The sequence below is a fragment of the Leopardus geoffroyi genome, chromosome A2 (assembly GCF_018350155.1).
Source record: "Leopardus geoffroyi isolate Oge1 chromosome A2, O.geoffroyi_Oge1_pat1.0, whole genome shotgun sequence".
In the NCBI taxonomy this organism is placed as follows: Eukaryota; Metazoa; Chordata; class Mammalia; order Carnivora; family Felidae; genus Leopardus; species Leopardus geoffroyi.
The window spans coordinates 72498810-72517211 of record NC_059331.1 but is presented as its reverse complement, the minus strand read 5'-3'; the positions used below and the strand labels follow the sequence as shown (position 1 = coordinate 72517211).

At 43.9% G+C, this 18402-nt stretch overlaps 1 protein-coding gene across 7 annotated transcripts in view; it reads right to left on the bottom strand.

The window, feature by feature from the left end:
- The window catches only part of GLI3 (GLI family zinc finger 3), a 282508-nt gene that overhangs the window by 86803 nt on the left and 177303 nt on the right, over positions 1-18402 (bottom strand). For 6 of the 7 annotated variants that reach the window (XM_045494343.1, XM_045494342.1, XM_045494344.1 and 3 more), the window contains 3 exons: positions 9398-9600; positions 6078-6224; positions 991-1192 (listed from right to left, as the gene is read on the bottom strand). In XM_045494343.1, coding sequence (XP_045350299.1) covers positions 991-1192; positions 6078-6224; positions 9398-9600 — 552 coding nt within the window. Of the gene's footprint in view, positions 1-990; positions 1193-6077; positions 6225-9397; positions 9601-13805; positions 14433-18402 lie in introns of those variants that run through there. The other variant, XM_045494349.1, reaches the window with a different exon arrangement.

Here is an 18402-nt window from a genome sequence, read left to right as displayed (position 1 = left end):
CTTATTGACATCGGCCCAAGTTTGATCATTAGCAGTGAGAAGTATTTTATAGCAAGCATGTTTACAGAACCCTGTGTTTGTCCCTTCATGTACAAGTACAGACACAATGTAGCACCAAAGGAAGTGTCGAAATGTTCCCGGTGTACTCCAAAGGAGGATGACAAGAAGAGCTCTTTCAAATTAAGCTAAAAATACTTAACAGGAATACGGGGAAGTCCTCGTTTGCCCCATCGCCGCGGACAGGTAGGTCTTCCAATGTCATCACATTTATTTTCCATTAGATTAAAAACCCTGCTGACACCTTTCCTTTGTAGACCTTTTCTGCGTAGTGAACAGCCATGAATTACAACCATGCCTGGCCTTTTGATTTCCACTCCTGTTCCTCCATGTGTTACACACAACCAGGTATGAAGCTGGTTTTCTCTCTAGAGAACTCGAATTAGTAAGAGGGGCTTGGATGAAAGACTGGCCATAGGCACTGCCTCTAGACAGTGGATTCCATCATAAGTGAGTAAGTCCGTATCTCCGTACAGGCTACGAACTAACGTCTGCGAAACAATATTACTGGCCCAGTAACTGGCTCTAAAATCCACTGTAGGGGCACCTGGGTGGCTCAGTCGGTTGAGCGTCCGACTTCGCTCAGGTCACGATCTCACGGTCCGTGAGTTCGAGCCCCGCATCAGGCTCTGTGCTGACAGCTCAGAGCCTGGAGCCTGCTTCAGATTCTGTGTCTCCCTCTCTCTCTGGCCCTCCCCCCATTCATGCTCTGTCTCTCTCTGTCTCAAAAATAAATAAATGTTAAAAAAAATAATAAAAAAAAAATAAATAAATAAAATCCACTGTAGTGATACCTGACCGGCATCCCGGGTCAGGCCCAGTGTCACGTGATTGTGTTCGTCCTCAGAGGCAGTGGGTCTTGCAAATGCAGGGCCCGCCAAGCGCTGACCCTTTATCAAAGAAACACATACTGGATTCGGGGGAAATACATACCTGATTGCACTTGCAGACAAGTGACCATAGGAACCACTTGCTGAAGAGCTGCTGCGGGAATTATTGAGAATCGTGACCAAGGAGTTGGGAGATGTCCTTATCATAGTCTGAAGGTCAAAGCTGTGATCGGACAACGGTGATATGGACAGTGTACGTTTTCGGCTCGGCCTGGCTGACAGCCTGGGGCTGGGGAATCTGGTGCCTGTTATATAAACAAAACGGAGCCCGATTACCTGCGGTTGTACTCAGTACCTATTTATCGCTACTCGCCGGGGTGGAAGAAGCCGGCAACTTGCGGTGACAAGGACCTCTCCACCCACTTGTGATCTACTGGCTACAATTGAGGAAATTAGGGAGAAATATTTATCTTCCAGGGCTTACCTCAGGGGAGCTCTGTTTATTAATGTGCAGGCAAAATGATAAATTGCTAAACAAAAGGGAAAGACTTTTACGTGTTATCCCTCTCATTTCTAGTGATTTATGAATCTGACGGCTGCTTAGATATTCCCATCATTAATTCACCACAAGCGACGAAGACAGTGGTTCCCACAGTCACACAACACCCCCCCCCCCATCCCAACACACACCATTTTAAGGCAATGAGCCGAAGGAGAAAATGAATTAAAGCATCCTCAGATTAAAAATTCAGCTTAGTTAGGCTCTCATTTCCCCATGATTTCTATGGTTATCTGATCCAAGTATACTTAGAGCTTTACTAAAACTACTGATAAATACATTATCCTAAATTAATGGCTCTCAATTGGGGGCAACTATGCCCCCAGGGGACATGTGACAACATCTGGAGACGTTTTGGTTATCACAATTCATGGGGTGCTACTCGTATCTAGTGAGTAGAGGCCAAGAATGCTGCTGAACAGCCTGAGATACACAGGGCAGCCCCCCACGACGAGAAATCATCTCTCCCCACTAGTGCCTACACCGAGGAACCCTGCCTCAGTCCCCTACACTAAAGGCGTGAGTCCCAATAAACATTACAAATCTCAGGATGCGGTTTGTTTGCAGATTTTCCAAATCTAGAAAAAACAGATTTTTTAGGGGGGAGGGAAAACCATGCAAACATTATAATGAGAGCTGATGAATCTAGTTTAATTCTCTGGACCTTGCTTCTCCAGTCAGAACTAATAGGGAATAAAGCATTTATTAATAGGAATCTCAGTTTTTATTAAGATTCCCTCGATGAAGCTCTAATCCGAAGGTCAGTAACTCCTACTTAAATGAGTGCCAACTTAATACAATGCTTTTTATATAAAAAGTTAAAAACTGAATGCCTATTTGCCTTCAATTTGGTAGATACTAGAGGTCTGAATTTCAGGAACTAGTATCAATGTGTCCCAGAGGCCCACACTCCTGCTTTTTCTAAGGTCACATTTACATTACAGAGTCATCAAACTAAAGTTTAATGAAAGAATGAGAACATCATCCCACTCCATAAGAGGCACATCAAACATGATTAGCTCTGAGTAACAATGGAGGGTTTCTATTTCAGAGTATGGGTATACCTGCATATGTAGGCACGGCAATTTAGTAACAGCCGAAACCCTGAAGTAGAAGGTAAGCCTTCTTGATAGAAAAAAGTCAAGGCACTTGGGTCTCTGGAAAATTCAATGGGAATATTTTCTTCATCATGGACATTGACACAAGGTAACAATCCAACATGCTTCAAGATATTTAATGAAATGAAACAGAAGAATATGAAAGATTCTATAGATAATACTATAGAGTAAAGAGATATACTTTATAGTTAGAAAAAATAAATGGCAAACCGGAGCTTAGGAGGTTAAGTTAGCATCATCCATGTATAAACCTGGAGAACCAGTGTGAAAGACGAGTATGGTACCTATTCAAATTTTTCTTTCAGAGATTCAAATTTGGGTTCTTCATTTAGATTAATTTCATTACCAGCCTGATTTAGGCCACGCTAGTAGAAATATAGCCTTCCCAACTATGTACACATCTTTTAGTGTCTAAATTAGCATCTTACTTTTACTATGGCATCTGCCTTACACATAAATGTTTCACATTTACTCACCAGGAGAGGCTAATTTCATCATAGTTTTCGATGAAGAAACACCGAGGACACACCAGACTTACTGTCCACCTCCATATAATCCTCAGCAATAACCCTTCTCAATGGGTCTCAGTTGCCACTGGCAGAGTTAAGAGTGACAGGACATTCTAGACACAGATCATCCCTGGAACACCTCTAATTTTTTACATCACTAGATGAGGTGGCTATCTGATGCTATAAAGTGACAAAGGCCTCATACCCCCTTATATCATCCAAAGAGAGAGCCCAGAGGCCTTCCTTCATCCCTGCCATGGAAACCTTCACATTGTCCATGGCCTGGCTAGTCCAGCCCGTCTGATTTTCCCTCCAAGATGGGCTCTTATATAAGTCAGTTTCCACCAATACCAATAATACAGTTTTCAGGAGCCCTCAACTCTAGAATGTCCTTTATAGGGATTACTTGCTCTCCTATCTTTTAAGGTCATTAATCCCAAAAAATTAGGAATTAGAGCCATAAAACAGACTGGCTTCTTCAAACATGCAACGTAGGGTACTCTACCCTGTAAGTGGCTGAAACTCAGATATGCCCATTGCTGGCACATTAAAAAGTCAAGTGCTCATTAAAACCAGTTTCTTGTGGTTTCTGCCACCTGAAGAGTCCTGAAGATCTGGTTAACAGTGGATCACAGTGACCGGCTAGATCCCGGCCAGGCTCTGCCTCTGCAGGTACACATCCCACTTAGGCATTTAATTTACAATCGTTTTGCTTCTCCACTGGAAAAGTCTCCTACGACTGAAATGCTGGGTACTCTTCTTATGTTGTGTTTAGCTAAATGTCATTTCCATTTTCTTAGCAGGAAGATAATATTTTAAGCACTTTCTAACCCTTGAATATACTCTACCTAACCCCCTAATAATCAAGCAAACAGAGAAAGTCAGCATTTTGGAACAGTGATTTGGAATCCTCTGTCAAGGGGAACAGCTAAAACACAAGGTGAACATTTTAAAAACAGCTGAAAGAGGGACACCTGGGTGGCTTAGTTAAGTGTCCAACTCTTGATTTTTGGCTCAGGTCACGATCTCAGAATTCAAGAGTTCAAGCCCCGCATTGGGCTCCACGAAGAACCTGCTTGGGATTCTCTCTCCCTCTCTCTGCCCCACCCTATCTCTCTCTCTCAAAATAAATAAATAAACTTAAAAAAAAAAGCTGAAAGAGAAAGAGATGTGGCCCAGTTCTTCACTGATTATATGGATTCCTTCTGAAATATAAGCCCGAGCATTCTTAGCATTCCAACACAGATATCTCTGATCTGGCTTTCTGTTAATTGTTTTGTTTCTCTGCTCTAATAAAAAATTCTGACAAAGAAAAAGGAGGTTTCTTTTTATGTGATGAATGATAGGACATCTAAATTCCTACTTAATGACAATCAATTTACCATATACTCAGGCAAATTAAAATTCCTTTAATTAGTTTTTACAAAGTAAAAGGGTAGCTTCATCCTTTATTTAGATAAAAACCGCCATTCCCTGACTAAACACATTCTCATCAAATACAGAAGGTAATATGGGCTGACCTTCCAAGGATTCTCCCCTATTTTAATTCTTTATTTGCAGATTTTTAAATAACTAATTTGCATAATAACGCTGAACTTGTTTTTTTCAACAATCCCTAATTGAAATGTGATTATGATGAATCTGAAATATAAGCTCTTGACTCTACAAAGCCAAACAACGAAACCCCTGCAGAAGATGTAACACGTTTCTTCTACGTTGTGTGTGGTAACGAACTCCCCAATGGAAACCATCGCAAGTTAGGATCCTATGTGACACACTGCGTTATTTCGTGGCCGTCAGGAGACTAAGGCCGTAGATCTTACTCTGTGTAAGCCAATCACTCTCTCTTTACTCCAAACCCGAAGGCTGAATTACTCACCACTGCTAGTGAGCGGACCAACGTATACCTTTGTCACATAAGAGTCCAGAGAGACTGTAGATGAGAAAGCACCGCTACCGGGAAAAACAAACAAAACACAGAGCAAATGCCCAACTCAAAGCCATACAGTTGTCATATTCGTAAGGGTCGTGGCTTTCGCTGACACCTCCGATGATGCTTCACGTCCTCTTTCTGGCACCTGGCAAATGGAACTTAAGGAATCTGAATAAATAAGAACTCTTGGGATGTTCTGAACCATGGTATTTATAGGCTCATTTGTCTACATGTCTAGATAAGTGACCCAAAGGAATCATCAGAAGCCTTGAGGGATCCAAAAATAAGGGATATAAAAAGCATGGGGGCACCCGAGTGGCTCAGTGGTTAGGTGTCCGACTTCAGCTCAGGTCATGATCTCGTGGTTCGTGAGCTCAAGCCCCACGTCGGGCTCTGTGCTGACAGTACAGAGCCTAGAGCCTGCTTTTGATTCTTTGTCTCCCTCTCTCTCCGCCCCTTTCCCACTCATGTTCTGTCTCTTTCTCTCTCTCAAAAATAAACATTAAAAAAAAATTTTAAAAAAGCATCAAATGACGCCCTTATCTTCTACTGTTATGTCCTAAAAATAGCTCTGGTTTGGAAATGCTTTTTATTTTTCCTAGATAAAAGGTCTTCGTGAAATATAATTTTTCACGTAAAGAAAACATGAGGCAAAATAAATCCATGGAAAAATTTAAAAACCAAGTACAGATTTAAAAACAAAATCAATTCCCAAAGCATAAAATCCAGAAAACCAAGGAGTGAACTGGGTGAAGCACATCCATGGAATCAAACACGTTCCCTGATTTTGTTATCACGACCATCAGGGCAGGAGAGCTTTCTGAACAGCTGCCAAATTACAATCGCCGGCATGTTCCAGCTCATCGGTATCCCTGAGCTCTGCAAGGAGTCTCGGGATGGCCAGATCTGTGGAAGCTTCTTAGCAAACCAAAGAAAGGAGTGCACCAAATGTTCTTTCCCCTTCTCTGGTTTCAGAAGTTAGACAATCACCTCGTCTTTGCATCTTCCTCTGTAATTCACGCGTTAGCATCTGCCACCACCAGGACTACAGAAAACAGCCCCATCACTTACTGTCCATGGCGTGAAGATATTCCATGTGGATGGCCCCAGCGCCGGCAGTGGCCGCGGAGGGAATGATGTCTGCATAGGGGCTGCGCTGGCCAGCTAGCAGAGCCATCTGGTGATAGTATTCTGCTGGGCTGACCCCGGCATGGGGGGCTAGGAGAGGAGACAAGGAAAGCGTGGTGACTAGCTGGAAGGTCAACAAGAAATGCTTCTGGAGGCAACGTCCGTCTGCTGAGCCATCCACGTCAGTACTCCCTTTTATGGCTTATTCTAATAAAACGGCCAGAGCTCAAACTGTGTTTTCACTGAAGTCTGCTCTAGAGAGCTTCTATTTGAAAAATAAGACAGAAACAGGAAGGGAGGCAAACCATAAGAGACTCAAATACAGAGAACAAACTGAGGGTTGCTGGTGGGGCGTTGGGTGGGGGGATGGGCTAAATGGGTGATGGGCATTAAGGGGGGGATGCTTGTTGGGAGGAGCACTGGGTGTTCTATGTAAGTGATGAATCACTAAATTCTACTCCTGAAACCATTATTACACTATATGTTAACGAACTTGGATTTAAATAAAATTTTTTTAAAAAGGATAGAAAAAAATGAAAATAAAACTAAAAAATAGAAATAATAAAATACATCCTAAAAACTTGTAAGGCTAGTTTAAAGAAATAACCAAGAATTCCAAATGATTAGAATGTATATCTATTCTCCTCCCCACATTCCCCCCGCCCCCAAGTTAAATTGTTTCTTATATGAAATCACTGTAGGTTCACATTTCTTACAGTGGTAGACAACTCAGACCACTGTGATATCTTTCCGGACACACTCAAAATACTTCCCGAAGCTTCTGGCAGGGGTGACCGAGTCAGCTCTCACTACCTGGAGGGCCCAGGGCTTATAAGTGGAAAAGACAGCACAGCTTTAATAACACATGATGGGCTGATAAGCTGCAATTTTGTGTTCCATAATTTTAGAGCTCTTTTTTTTCCCTTTTTTTCATTACAAAATCAAAAAGGAAATATACCTATCAATCTGGGGCAATTTACGGGCAAGAGTCAGCTCAGTAAGAGTGGGATAATCATGTGTTTCCACTGCCAATTTATGTGCAAAAGCGGCAAGACACTGTAGCAGTTCCGAGGGTGGTCTCCAGATTTTCCAAGAGCTGGATGCAAATCCCGACTCCTCCTCTTACCGCTGCTGCAAGGGGCTGTTGGCAACAATGATTGCAACAGCCCTTGGGAAGTGTTTACTTAGCACATAGCATTCCATCAGGAAAAGTTTGTTTTACAATTACTAGGTAGAAGCATGGGGATTCTAGCAATAGGTCTGTGTATGTTTTCCATCTGCGTGCACATACTTTTTTTGTGATAAAAATATATGTAGATATATACAAACATCTCAGACTACACATGAGAAACATCTGTGACTTGACTTTATGTGATGGAGTATTAGTTAGCCTCTTGAGAGGCAGGAAGAGGGAGGAAGAACGACCAATCAAAGAAAGCTTTATTCAGGAGCATCTGGGTGGTTCAGTCGGTTGAGAGACAGACTTCGGCTCAGGTCTCAGGTTTGTGTGTGGGTTCAGGCCCCGCGTAGGGCTCTGTGCTGACGGCTCGGAGCCTGGAGTCTGCTTCAGATTCTGTGGTTTCCCTCTCTCTCTGCCCCTCCCCTGCTCATGCTCTGTCTCTGTGTGTGTCTCTCTCTCTCAAAAATAAACATTTAAAAAAAAGTTAAAGAATGCTTTATTCATACTCATCATCAAATATTATGGAAAACAGATGAGAAGGTGCTTTAACTAGAGGTGCCACTTTCCACTGGCCCAATGAAATTTCTGCAAGGCAGGCATAATTCCAAGTCTGTTGTGAGCTGGTCGCCCTCACCCATCTCTCCCTCTCTTCTCCTGCACTGTCATTCCCATGAACTCCCAAGTACTCATGGAGATGGCTCTCCATTTTTTCCCCACTGTGAAACCAAATCCAAAACAGGAGAACTTAACTTGGGTCTGATTCTCTTACATTAATTTTTTTTTTTTTTTTAATGTGAATCTTGTCCAAATGGCACAACTTATTCCTTAGGTACCTTACAACTCTACCCACTGCACTGAATCCAAAGGAAAGAAACGAGCCGACAGCCATTGCTGGACCACAGCTGCTCCTGGACTGTGACTGGAGAGATACTCACTGAGAAACCTCCTGCGATCCGTGCCCCGACCTCCCCCCCGCCCCCCGACTTCCTACCATGCACAGCCGGCCCCGGGAGGGGTCTGCAAGGAGGACGTGGGCGGTGCAGGTTCACACCACTACTCGGTGAGATGGCCTGTGTGGCGTTCCTGTGAGCTCATACACAAGCACCAGCCGCTGCGGGCTGCCGTAGAAAACTCACAACGCATTATTTCTAATTAATATGGCTCACACCATTCTGGACCTTAATTCAGATTCCAGCAATGGTGGACAAGTGAGTTTGCATATGTATGCACGTGATGGGAAAAGCTCTTCCTGAATCAAAGGAACGTTTCATAATTTGACAGTTACGGAATACACAGCTCCAATTAAAGAGTCTTGTGAGAAGTAATTAATTGGGAAGCTAATAGAACCAACAGGAATTTGACCCTTGAGAGTTTAAAATGAGCATCAAGTATAATAAAATTAAAGTCAAAGTCTGGTTCTTTTCCTGTACATCCCTCTTCCAGTTCTCGCTGGGCATGGCCAAGGATGGAGGGCACGTGCAACAGATCTAGACCATCATGTTCTCTAAGCCTTGCTGCTCAGAGCACGGTCCACAGACCAACAGAGCTGACGTGCCACCTGGGAGCTTTACAGTGTGCAGAACCTCGGCAGCTCCCCAGACCCACCCCCCGCACAGAATCACATTTTATCATCCTCCCCGGGTGGTCCGCGTGCACAGTGCAATTGGAGGTGTTCTGCACGTGCAGAACAGAAAAGTCTCCATCGGAAGGTAAGCACAATGGCCGGTTACACGTGCGTGCTGTGTGCACGTGGAGTGGCAGAACAGAACAGTGGATGGGAGCAAGGTCTTTGGAGTCCCTGAGTGCCGGCTGTGAGTTCCATGTGCCACTTAGTAGCCACGGGGCCATGTTGCCTGTTACGTGGCCCCTCTGCCCATTGCTCTCCTCGCCTGAAAATGGAGACGGTACCCCCACCCTCATGGAGGTGTCCCAAGGCTGAAGCGAAAGCATGCTCTTAAAGCACTTAGCACAGCACCTGGCACACGGGAAACATTCAGTAAACATCAGAGCTGCTCTATACCACGCTCCGGGTGAGGCACGATGGGTGGAACAGGGGGAAAGGGCGGGTCGGGGACTGACTTACCGTCTGTGGGGCTGAGCCCCCGGGCGGCCGAGATCATGGAGAGGGACGGGCTATGAAGAGACCGGATGTAGTCCATGTAGGGATTGATGTAGGGGTGCGGAGGGCTGAAGGGGGGCTCAGAAGCTGCAGCGGGGTTCCGGTGAGGGGAGATCCTGATGAAGGGCAGGTCTGAATACGTGGGGCTACTAGATAAGGCAGAAGGCCTGGACAGAAAGAAAACCAGATACAAGAGGTGCGGGTGAGACAAATATCTCCATAGGCACAGGCTGTCTGTGAAGGAAAAGAAGAAAGATTTTTAAATGTCTTGGGGGAAAATTTATCAGCCATATACGTTTCCAGTACCATTACCTTAAAACCGTGGTGACAAATGCAGGCAGAATGGCTACCACGTGATTGTTTGGGCCAAGAAAATTAACCTGAGACATTTCGTGGCACTCTGAGTACAGAAAAATAAAGGTTGGCCTCTGGCTTCCCTTATGACAAAAAATTCTACACACCAGGCACCTGAGTTGAGCACAGTTCTGTGATTCTATGTTCCATTTGACCAGAACATTAGTTTTACCGCTGCGGACTTACCTCTCACCATCATGGCGTTGCACTAAAAAACAAAGACCGAGAAAAGGAATTGCAAATTCATCCGGTCACGCACACAGCGGAGTTGTCCACAAATAAAGAACGCTAATTGCAAACGTCTGCAAGAAATAGGACAGGAGACACTCTATATCCGTGTTTGAACGCTTACTGCAGGGGTCATGCAGCTGTGAGAAAAACCAGTTTTACAGATCTGGGCTTCACTGTTTGGGAGACCACTCCTCCTGTCTGTGTGAGCCAGCACTGAGAGAGCCTTTCCTCTGACACTCATGTTTCAAGTGGCGCCCTGGTCAGCCGTGTCCAGCAATGAAGTAATGAAGGAGTACCTGGGGCTACGAAGTTGGAAAAGAACGGGGTTTTTTTTTTTTTTTTTTTTTTTTTTTTTTTTTAATTTTTTTTTTTCAACGTTTATTTATTTTTGGGACAGAGAGAGACAGAGCATGAACGGGGGAGGGGCAGAGAGAGAGGGAGACACAGAATCGGAAACAGGCTCCAGGCTCTGAGCCATCAGCCCAGAGCCTGACGCGGGGCTCGAACTCACGGACCGCAAGATCGTGACCTGGCTGAAGTCGGACGCTTAACCGACTGCGCCACCCAGGCGCCCCTAGAACGGGGTTTTGATCAAGCGCATGCCTTGGTTATAATGAGCTGATGAAAATAGATTCTAAAACACACCTTGCTGCCACCATGGCCTGAGTCGTTCCTGGGGAGTCCTTCCCCGGGGGATAGAAGTTTCTAGAATGGCCAGTTTGGGCACCCAGCCCCCCCTCCCCCCACCGCCTGGTTTCGTCTCCAATAGGAAATGTTTTGTGTGGGTAATCCAGTGAACTGGCTACGACAGGCTGAATGCCTGTGCTCTCCGCTTCCTCATTCACAGAGGGGATGGCCATAACAGCAAGAGGCCGCGATACAGACAGATCTACTGGAAAGGGCAAATTCCTCTTGCACCACTGTGGCTTTAGGCGTAAGATGAAAGGGAGGGGAGAAACATTTTTTCATCACGCCTCCCGAAGCAAAGGCGCCCTGCCTGCCGGGTGCTGGGCCCCATCACCCTGTCAGAACATAATCTTGGGAGAAGCCAGCTCCACCAAGTGCACAGCGAGGCCCGAAATAAATGAAACCGAAGATCAGATAATGCATTTTCTCTCAGTGGAAAATAAAAGAGGGTGAAATATGGTCGGTGGGGGGGATATTCTCATTTGCTCTTTCTTACTCTTTTTCACTTTGAACTTAAAAAAAAAAAAGGAGGCTTTTTATTTGTTATTCAGATGCTACTTTTGGTGAAAATAAAAATCCAGAGTTTTCCAAATTTACACGTGGGCAGAGGGAGAATTCACCACCTGACAACAGCAATTTCTTTTCAAAACAACTTGAGGCTTTCTGCACCCACTCAGAAACTAGTAAAATTACTTACACTTACATAGAAATCAGCACAACCTAGGAGGCTCTCCTATTTTAGCTTTTTATGACAAAACAAGTTGGCTCTGTGTCCTTGGTTAAATCCAAAGCTCCCCCCAGACATGTTGCTACTTTAGAGCATGGGGAGCCTCCAGTTCACTAATTCCCTTTCTACTGGAAAGGAAAATCAATCTTTCCAGTTTGATTCAAACGTAATTCCTACAAAATACAAATCTATCTATAGATTTATGATGGGAGACCAACACAGCAGAGAGGTGGAAACGCAGACATTTCAAGAAATCCACTAGGTAACGGCCTGTGATCCCCAACATACTCGGTCTCAAAAGTTTGGACTAAAACTCGGTGGGGGCGGTGGCATTTCTTTTTCCTTTTAGACAAAAATTACAACCTGTAATTTTTCTGGAATTCCAGAACTGACCAGGGTCGTGAGAATATTCCTAGAGGCCTAGATTTCATTTTGAAGAATCATACACAGGAAAAAATAAATAAATAAATAAATAATCAGCATCCAGAACAACATGAAAATTCCAGAGGCGGGGCCAGGACGGTCACCAATCCCAAGGAAGCAAGGAAGCCAGGAGACAGGCGAGGCCCACCTCTTCGTGCAAGTCCATGGAAATCTGACATCTGCACCCGCCCGCACCTGCATTTGACCCATACCCACAAGACTGAAGAGAACTGCAAGAAGCAGCCAGGAACGAGGACTGGTCACGGCCTCCCCACAAGATGCCAGGGCCCCGCCCTCCCTCTGCACACCAGGAAGAAGCAATAGCAGAGAAGTCGGGAACCTTCACCCACTGTGGTAAATGCCACGTTCACGCATGTCCCTTCCAGAGACATGATGCTGAGGAGATATGAGGTCTGATAAAGGTGGTAGGACATGCCTTCAGACAGGAATGCAAATAAGAAAGCTGTCAAGTTATTTAATTGCCCTAGAGCAACAAACCTTCTACTATTCACAGGCCAGCCATCCCCAGGATACAAATAGGAAAATGCTCAATAAGGGTTACCCAGTGAGGGGGCCATCAGGAATTCTGGACACAGGTGAGTCAGACCACCAGACCAGTGGTACCGTGGAAGGGCTCGGGGGCTGAGGGGAACCCATGTGTGACTTCGTATGCAATGACCACCGTCTCTTAGTCCTTATGGGTAAAATGGGAAGGATTCCTACCCCCTGGGGGGTCTTGGCAACTTCATCTAAGGAAAACCTCATGCACTGAGTCTGGTATCTAATAAATATTCAATGTGTGCATATATACATACATACATATTATACTAATTTGTTCTACTCTTAATATACATACGTATGAACAAGCATGCATACATACTAGGGATGGCAAATATAGCATACTATGAGATTGTCAAACACTGACATATTGGAACCCTCTTTTCAAAGCAATACCTGTCTGCTTCGTTCCCCAACCCGACAGAGCCCTAGAAGTGCCTCCTTGGATTTCCAAGCAAAATCGTAAAACCACACAAGGTGGTTAAAGCATGAACTCAGTATTTTTTTTTATGTTTATTTATTTTTGAGAGTGAGAGAGACAGAGCACGAGTGGGAGAGGGGCAGAGAACGAGGGTGAAGAGAATCTGAAGCAGGCTCCCAGCTCTGAGCTGTCAGCACAGAGCCCAACAGGGGGTTCGAACTCACAGACTATGAGATCATGACCTGAGTCGAAGTCGGACGCTTAACTGACTGAGCCACCCAAGTGCCCCTGAACTCAGTAATTAAATTCAAGAGCTTTGAAAACACTGGACTTGAATGCAGTCTGTCACTGACTCTGTCACTGAAGGTTAAGTTCCCTTTTACACAACATGGAACAACAGCTCCCTCCTGGGAGGGACACCGTAAATGCTAAAAAAGCCCTGGGCACTCAGTAAATGGTGGTGGTCGCTGATGTTCTTGGTGGTCCTAAGAACCACCCAACAAAACTGGCGTGTGTGACTCTGAACTCAGCAAACAAGTGTCCAAATGGCAAGACTTTTGGACACTCCTTTCCAATTTCCCTGCTGTTCCAAATTCTTGGCAGCGAGATCATCTGTCAGTTATTTTGTTTTAAACTGTAAAGCAAATCTGAGAGGGCAGGTTGAGGTCTTTAAATGTAACAGGTGGATGTGTTCAATGCTTGTATAGAAGCGCCATTCAAGATTACAACCAGACGGATGGATTCTTGAAGAAGGAGAAGGTGGGAGGTGTGGAGGAGGCACCCACAAAAATCTTCCCTATAAATGACATATGTTCTTTCACAAATTATCATAAACCTGACCTGGTAAATATCTGCCAAGCTTACTGAAAGTCTGCACTGGGGATTACAATACCACCAGGAAAAGAAACTACAGCCGTCTCCTTCTTGGTTTATATTTTTAGTAGATACACAGAAATGGAATTGAAGATTACCGTTGTCTTTCTCTGCCTTTATAGCTTTCTGTTCTCTCCCTGTTCTGGGGCTGTACGTGGCTCGCTCACCGAAGGCGGCAAAAACCACGGAGAGAAAAACCCAAACAACAAACAAACATTCTAGGAAGAACACGGACACTTAGAACCTGCTCCAAGAACAGAGATTCTGTGCTATTTATGTTGTCGCCAAAGAGTATAGAAGTATGCCTGGGACCCTCCAAACTAAATCATACAAACTGCTGTCTGGGAAGCAGAGGCCCAAACCACAGAGGGTTGTCAGGGCACAGCTGATGTCCCGTTACCCCTCCACGTTGGCTCACGTGAACGAGGCCTGGCATGCCCACCCAGGGATGACACCCCATATTCCGCTTCCAGTTCTTCCAAGGCCACAAAAACCCAGTGAAGGGCTGTCGTGTGGTTTCCACATTGCCCAACAGGTAGACGAAGTACAGTTTCAGATAAGAAAGAAGGTGGGGATCATTTTGGTGTTCTCCCAAAAAGACAATAAAGCAATATAAAGTTGTGTTTGTGGAGACAACTTGACCTCGGATTAGGTTCTTCACAAGGTCATGAAAATAGACTACGATGAGAAGAATAGTGGATTCTTATTAGAGCATTTTTTAACGGCAATACTATGATAAACCTAAAAACAAAAACACAGGGGCGCCTGGGTGGCGCAGTCGGTTAAACGTCCGACTTCAGCCAGGTCACGATCTCGCGGTCCGTGAGTTCGAGTCCCGCGTCGGGCTCTGGGCTGATGGCTCAGAGCCTGGAGCCTGTTTCCGATTCTGTGTCTCCCTCTCTCTCTGCCCCTCCCCCGTTCATGCTCTGTCTCTCTCTGTCCCAAAAATAAATAAACGTTGAAAAAAAAAATTTTTTTTTAAAAAATAAAAACAAAAACACGTATTGCAGAGGATAACTGGACTTCTTAGTTAGAATGAAATAGCATTATATAATCTAATTTGTTACTGCCTTTTCATCTATCTTATTGGGTTACTGAAATGCCAAGATTAAAATCACAGTATTTAATCACCTGCATTACCCATTATGAGAGCATTAAACCAGGTTTATATGCTGGATTATTACAATGGCTTTCACATCGCTTGGGACACTGGAAACGTACACATACTTCTTGAACCTTTGCATGAGGGCTCCAACTACCAGAAGAATGAAGTGTTGGGGTTTTTTACCTAACAAGTGTACCTTTTGTTTAATTTTGTTCTTTGTATAACCAGTAGATACTCTTCATATTCAAGAAGTGGCCTACCAGAGAACAAAGGGGAGTTATCCCTTATAATGTATTTTTAACCAACTAATTAATTATTCAATAAGCATGATTTTAATAGATCAAACTTTATAATAAAAATTAGCTTTCCATTCAGTGAAGGAAACAAATAACACAAACGTCCGTGGCTAATACGCTAGACGCCCGTCAAAAATTTGCACAATCCTGGACTTCACAATCCTTTTCCTCCATTCAGGGTGAGCTTCCAGATAACCTCCCTCTGTCCCAGGAGCATTGTGTGACCCTGAAGTGTACAGACGGCTGTGTCGATTACTCTCTATTTGCCAGCCTTACCCCTGGAGCCACTGCATGCCCAGGAAGGCTGGTCTGTACAGACTCCCTTGATGGGCTGACTTTCCCTCTGGATTCTACTAACGAGATGCACTGGCAAGAGCTGGTGCTAGAGGAAAGAGTCAAGGTATGTATTCCCCTCACTTGCTCTCGCTGGCTGGAGTTTCACTGGTGGCGTTCCAATCCCAGGCCACAACTCCAGAAGTGTAATCCCATCCGAGGCTCTAGCCCCCACTGAATCACTTTTCCCTCCAATCTGCACCTTCAGATTAGGGTTGGCAACTGCTTCCAACTTCTGCTAGTCCTGGAGGCTTTCCTATCACTTTGGGGGCCTTTAAACTTGTCCACCCCTGTGTAAATACTTGCTCCGTTAAACTACCACAGCCTTGGGGTGTCTGGGTGGCTCAACTGGTTAAGCATCTGACTCTTGGTTTCAGCTCAGGTCGTGATCTCACAGTTCATGGGTTCAAGCCCTGTGTCAGGCTCTGCACTGACAATGTGGAGCCTGCTTGGGGTTCTCTCTCCCCCTTCTCTGCCATTCTCTCTCTCAAAAATAAATAATAAACATTAAAAAAACAGCTGCTACAGCCCTAGCTGATAGCATGGATCCGTTTCAGATCCCAATGCCATCACCTTTAGAGCTAAAGAGTATTTCCCAGGAGTGTGTAACTGACTTCAGGCTTTTACAAACTTACCATGTTGGATTTCAGTTTTTAAAAACTACATGCATAACTACATAGATGAATATTTTCAATGATATGTTCATTTGATATACATTTTATGGAAAAGCCACTTACTAAGAATCCATTATGATTTCACCACTTGGAGGAATTTCAGGAAACAAAATACATGATCATTTGGTCCCTGCTTTCAAAGAGTTTATAGCCACATAGGATGAACAGCATATACACGTGAATGTCTAACCAGCAAGTGCTGAGCAAGTGTTATCTGTTGAGTCAGAAAGCACCAACAGGAAGCTTCCAGGATGCATGTTGGTTACAAAATATATGGAACGTGAACTGCACTACAAAATGAAGATATGATTTGAATAGAAGTGGCCTTTGAAGATGAAGGTGAGTATACTGTTTGTTGTACACATTAGTGCTAGGGTGCTGAATATTATCTTATATAAAATTCAAGGACTATGGTTAAGTTCTTTAACAAATAAAACAGAAATACTTGTTTTAATGGTAAAACATTATTTCAAAGGATTTTCCCAAATGATTTTCTTATTTGTGTTTCTTATTTATGTCTGAGCATAAAAGCAGTTTATATCCATAAATGGAAAAGTTAAGATTATTTCAAATCAGCATTAAAAAAGTTACTCCCTGGGGTGCTGGGTGGCTCAGTCGGTTAGACAACCAACTTCGGCTCAGGTCATGACTTTTCGGTTCATGGGTTTGAGCCCCGCATTGGGCTCTGTGCTAAGGGCTCGGAGCCTGGAGCCTGCTTCAGATTCTCTGTCTCCGTGTCTCTCTGCCCCTCCTTGACTCCCCCACTAGCACTCGTTCCCTCTCTCTCTCCCTTTCAAATATAAATAAACATTAAAAAAATTTTTTTAAGTTACTCCCTATGTCCAAGCTATCCAGATCTAACCAAAATCAGTATTTTAACATATTTAGTACCAGCACTTTTTTCAGGTATTATGTGCCTTTTAAATACTCAAATTTTAAATTATACTTTCTCCCTCAATGTTAAAAGGTTCCTCTAGTATCTTTTACCAGACTGCACATCAACATCATCAATGAGTGCAGTGCAGAGTAAAGCCATCATGAGTCATCAGTACACATCCACAGAGTTGGCTAAAATTAAAAAGAGGGACAGTGGCAAGTGTTGATGAGGATCTGGGGCAACAGGAACTCTCAAACAATGTGCATATATAAGCTGGCACGACATCTTTGGAAAACAGCTGGGTATTACGTGCTCGAATAAATGCACACCCTATGGTCCAGCCATTCCTTTCCTTGATACATCCACAACAGTAATGTGTGCACGTGTGCCACAATGTCCTAGACCATTCAGAGCAGCATTATTCATGTTAAAATCGGAAACATCCAAATAGCCATCAACACCAGAATGGTGGGGCGTCTGGCTGGTTCAGTCAGTGGAGGGTGAGACTCTCGCTCTTGGGGTTTTGAGTTTGAGCCCCACACTGGTTGTACAGATTACTTAAACAAATAAAATCTTTAGAAAAAAAACAGTACAATGGGTAAATAATTCATACAATGAAACAGGGAACGGCCATGAAAAATGACCAACCACAATGTGGAAAACCTCACAATGTTGAATGGCAGAAGCCCGGTTACAAAAAGGGTATAATATACTGTATGAGCCCATTTATATAAAGTTCAATAACAGACAGATCTGAACGCTAGCGTTAGGATAGTCAGGCTAATGTTTACCTTTGGGTGTGTGGGCTTCCAGGGTGCTGGTGTTCTATTTCTAGATTTGGCTAGTGGTCAGAAGTCCTTACTTTGTGATAACTCATTACAATTCATTGAGCTATATGTGTATGTTTTATGTTTTATGTTTTTTTAAAAAGGAGACACACATCTCTATGTGCCACAGTGGTTTCAACCATTTCCATTAAATTCAGACAGTCAAATAGATATATATGTATAGCTCTTGAAATTTACGAATTATTGATGCAGAAAAAATACCATAAATAATAACATTTACTGCTGTTAAACAGACAATGTAGTTGCACATGAGTGTAAATTCAAAGTAAACCATGGAGGACAGGCTTCTGTATGTTAATTCTGGGGAAGGAAAGGTCCTGCTAATAAGCCAATCAAAGGGAGAGGCCACGTGAATATCCTCAACCCTTGTCAGTCACCTCCTCTGTCAACTGAACCAACGCTATATAGCTATCACACGGATAATGCAATTGTTTATGGCTGAATTCGACTTGATTCCTTCCTGAGAAGGCTGCAAAGAATAACTTGACAAAATTTACCTCCCTTCTGTACTGTAAATATAATTCTGTGTTAACAGATTGAGATTTCAAGGTCAGGAAAACAG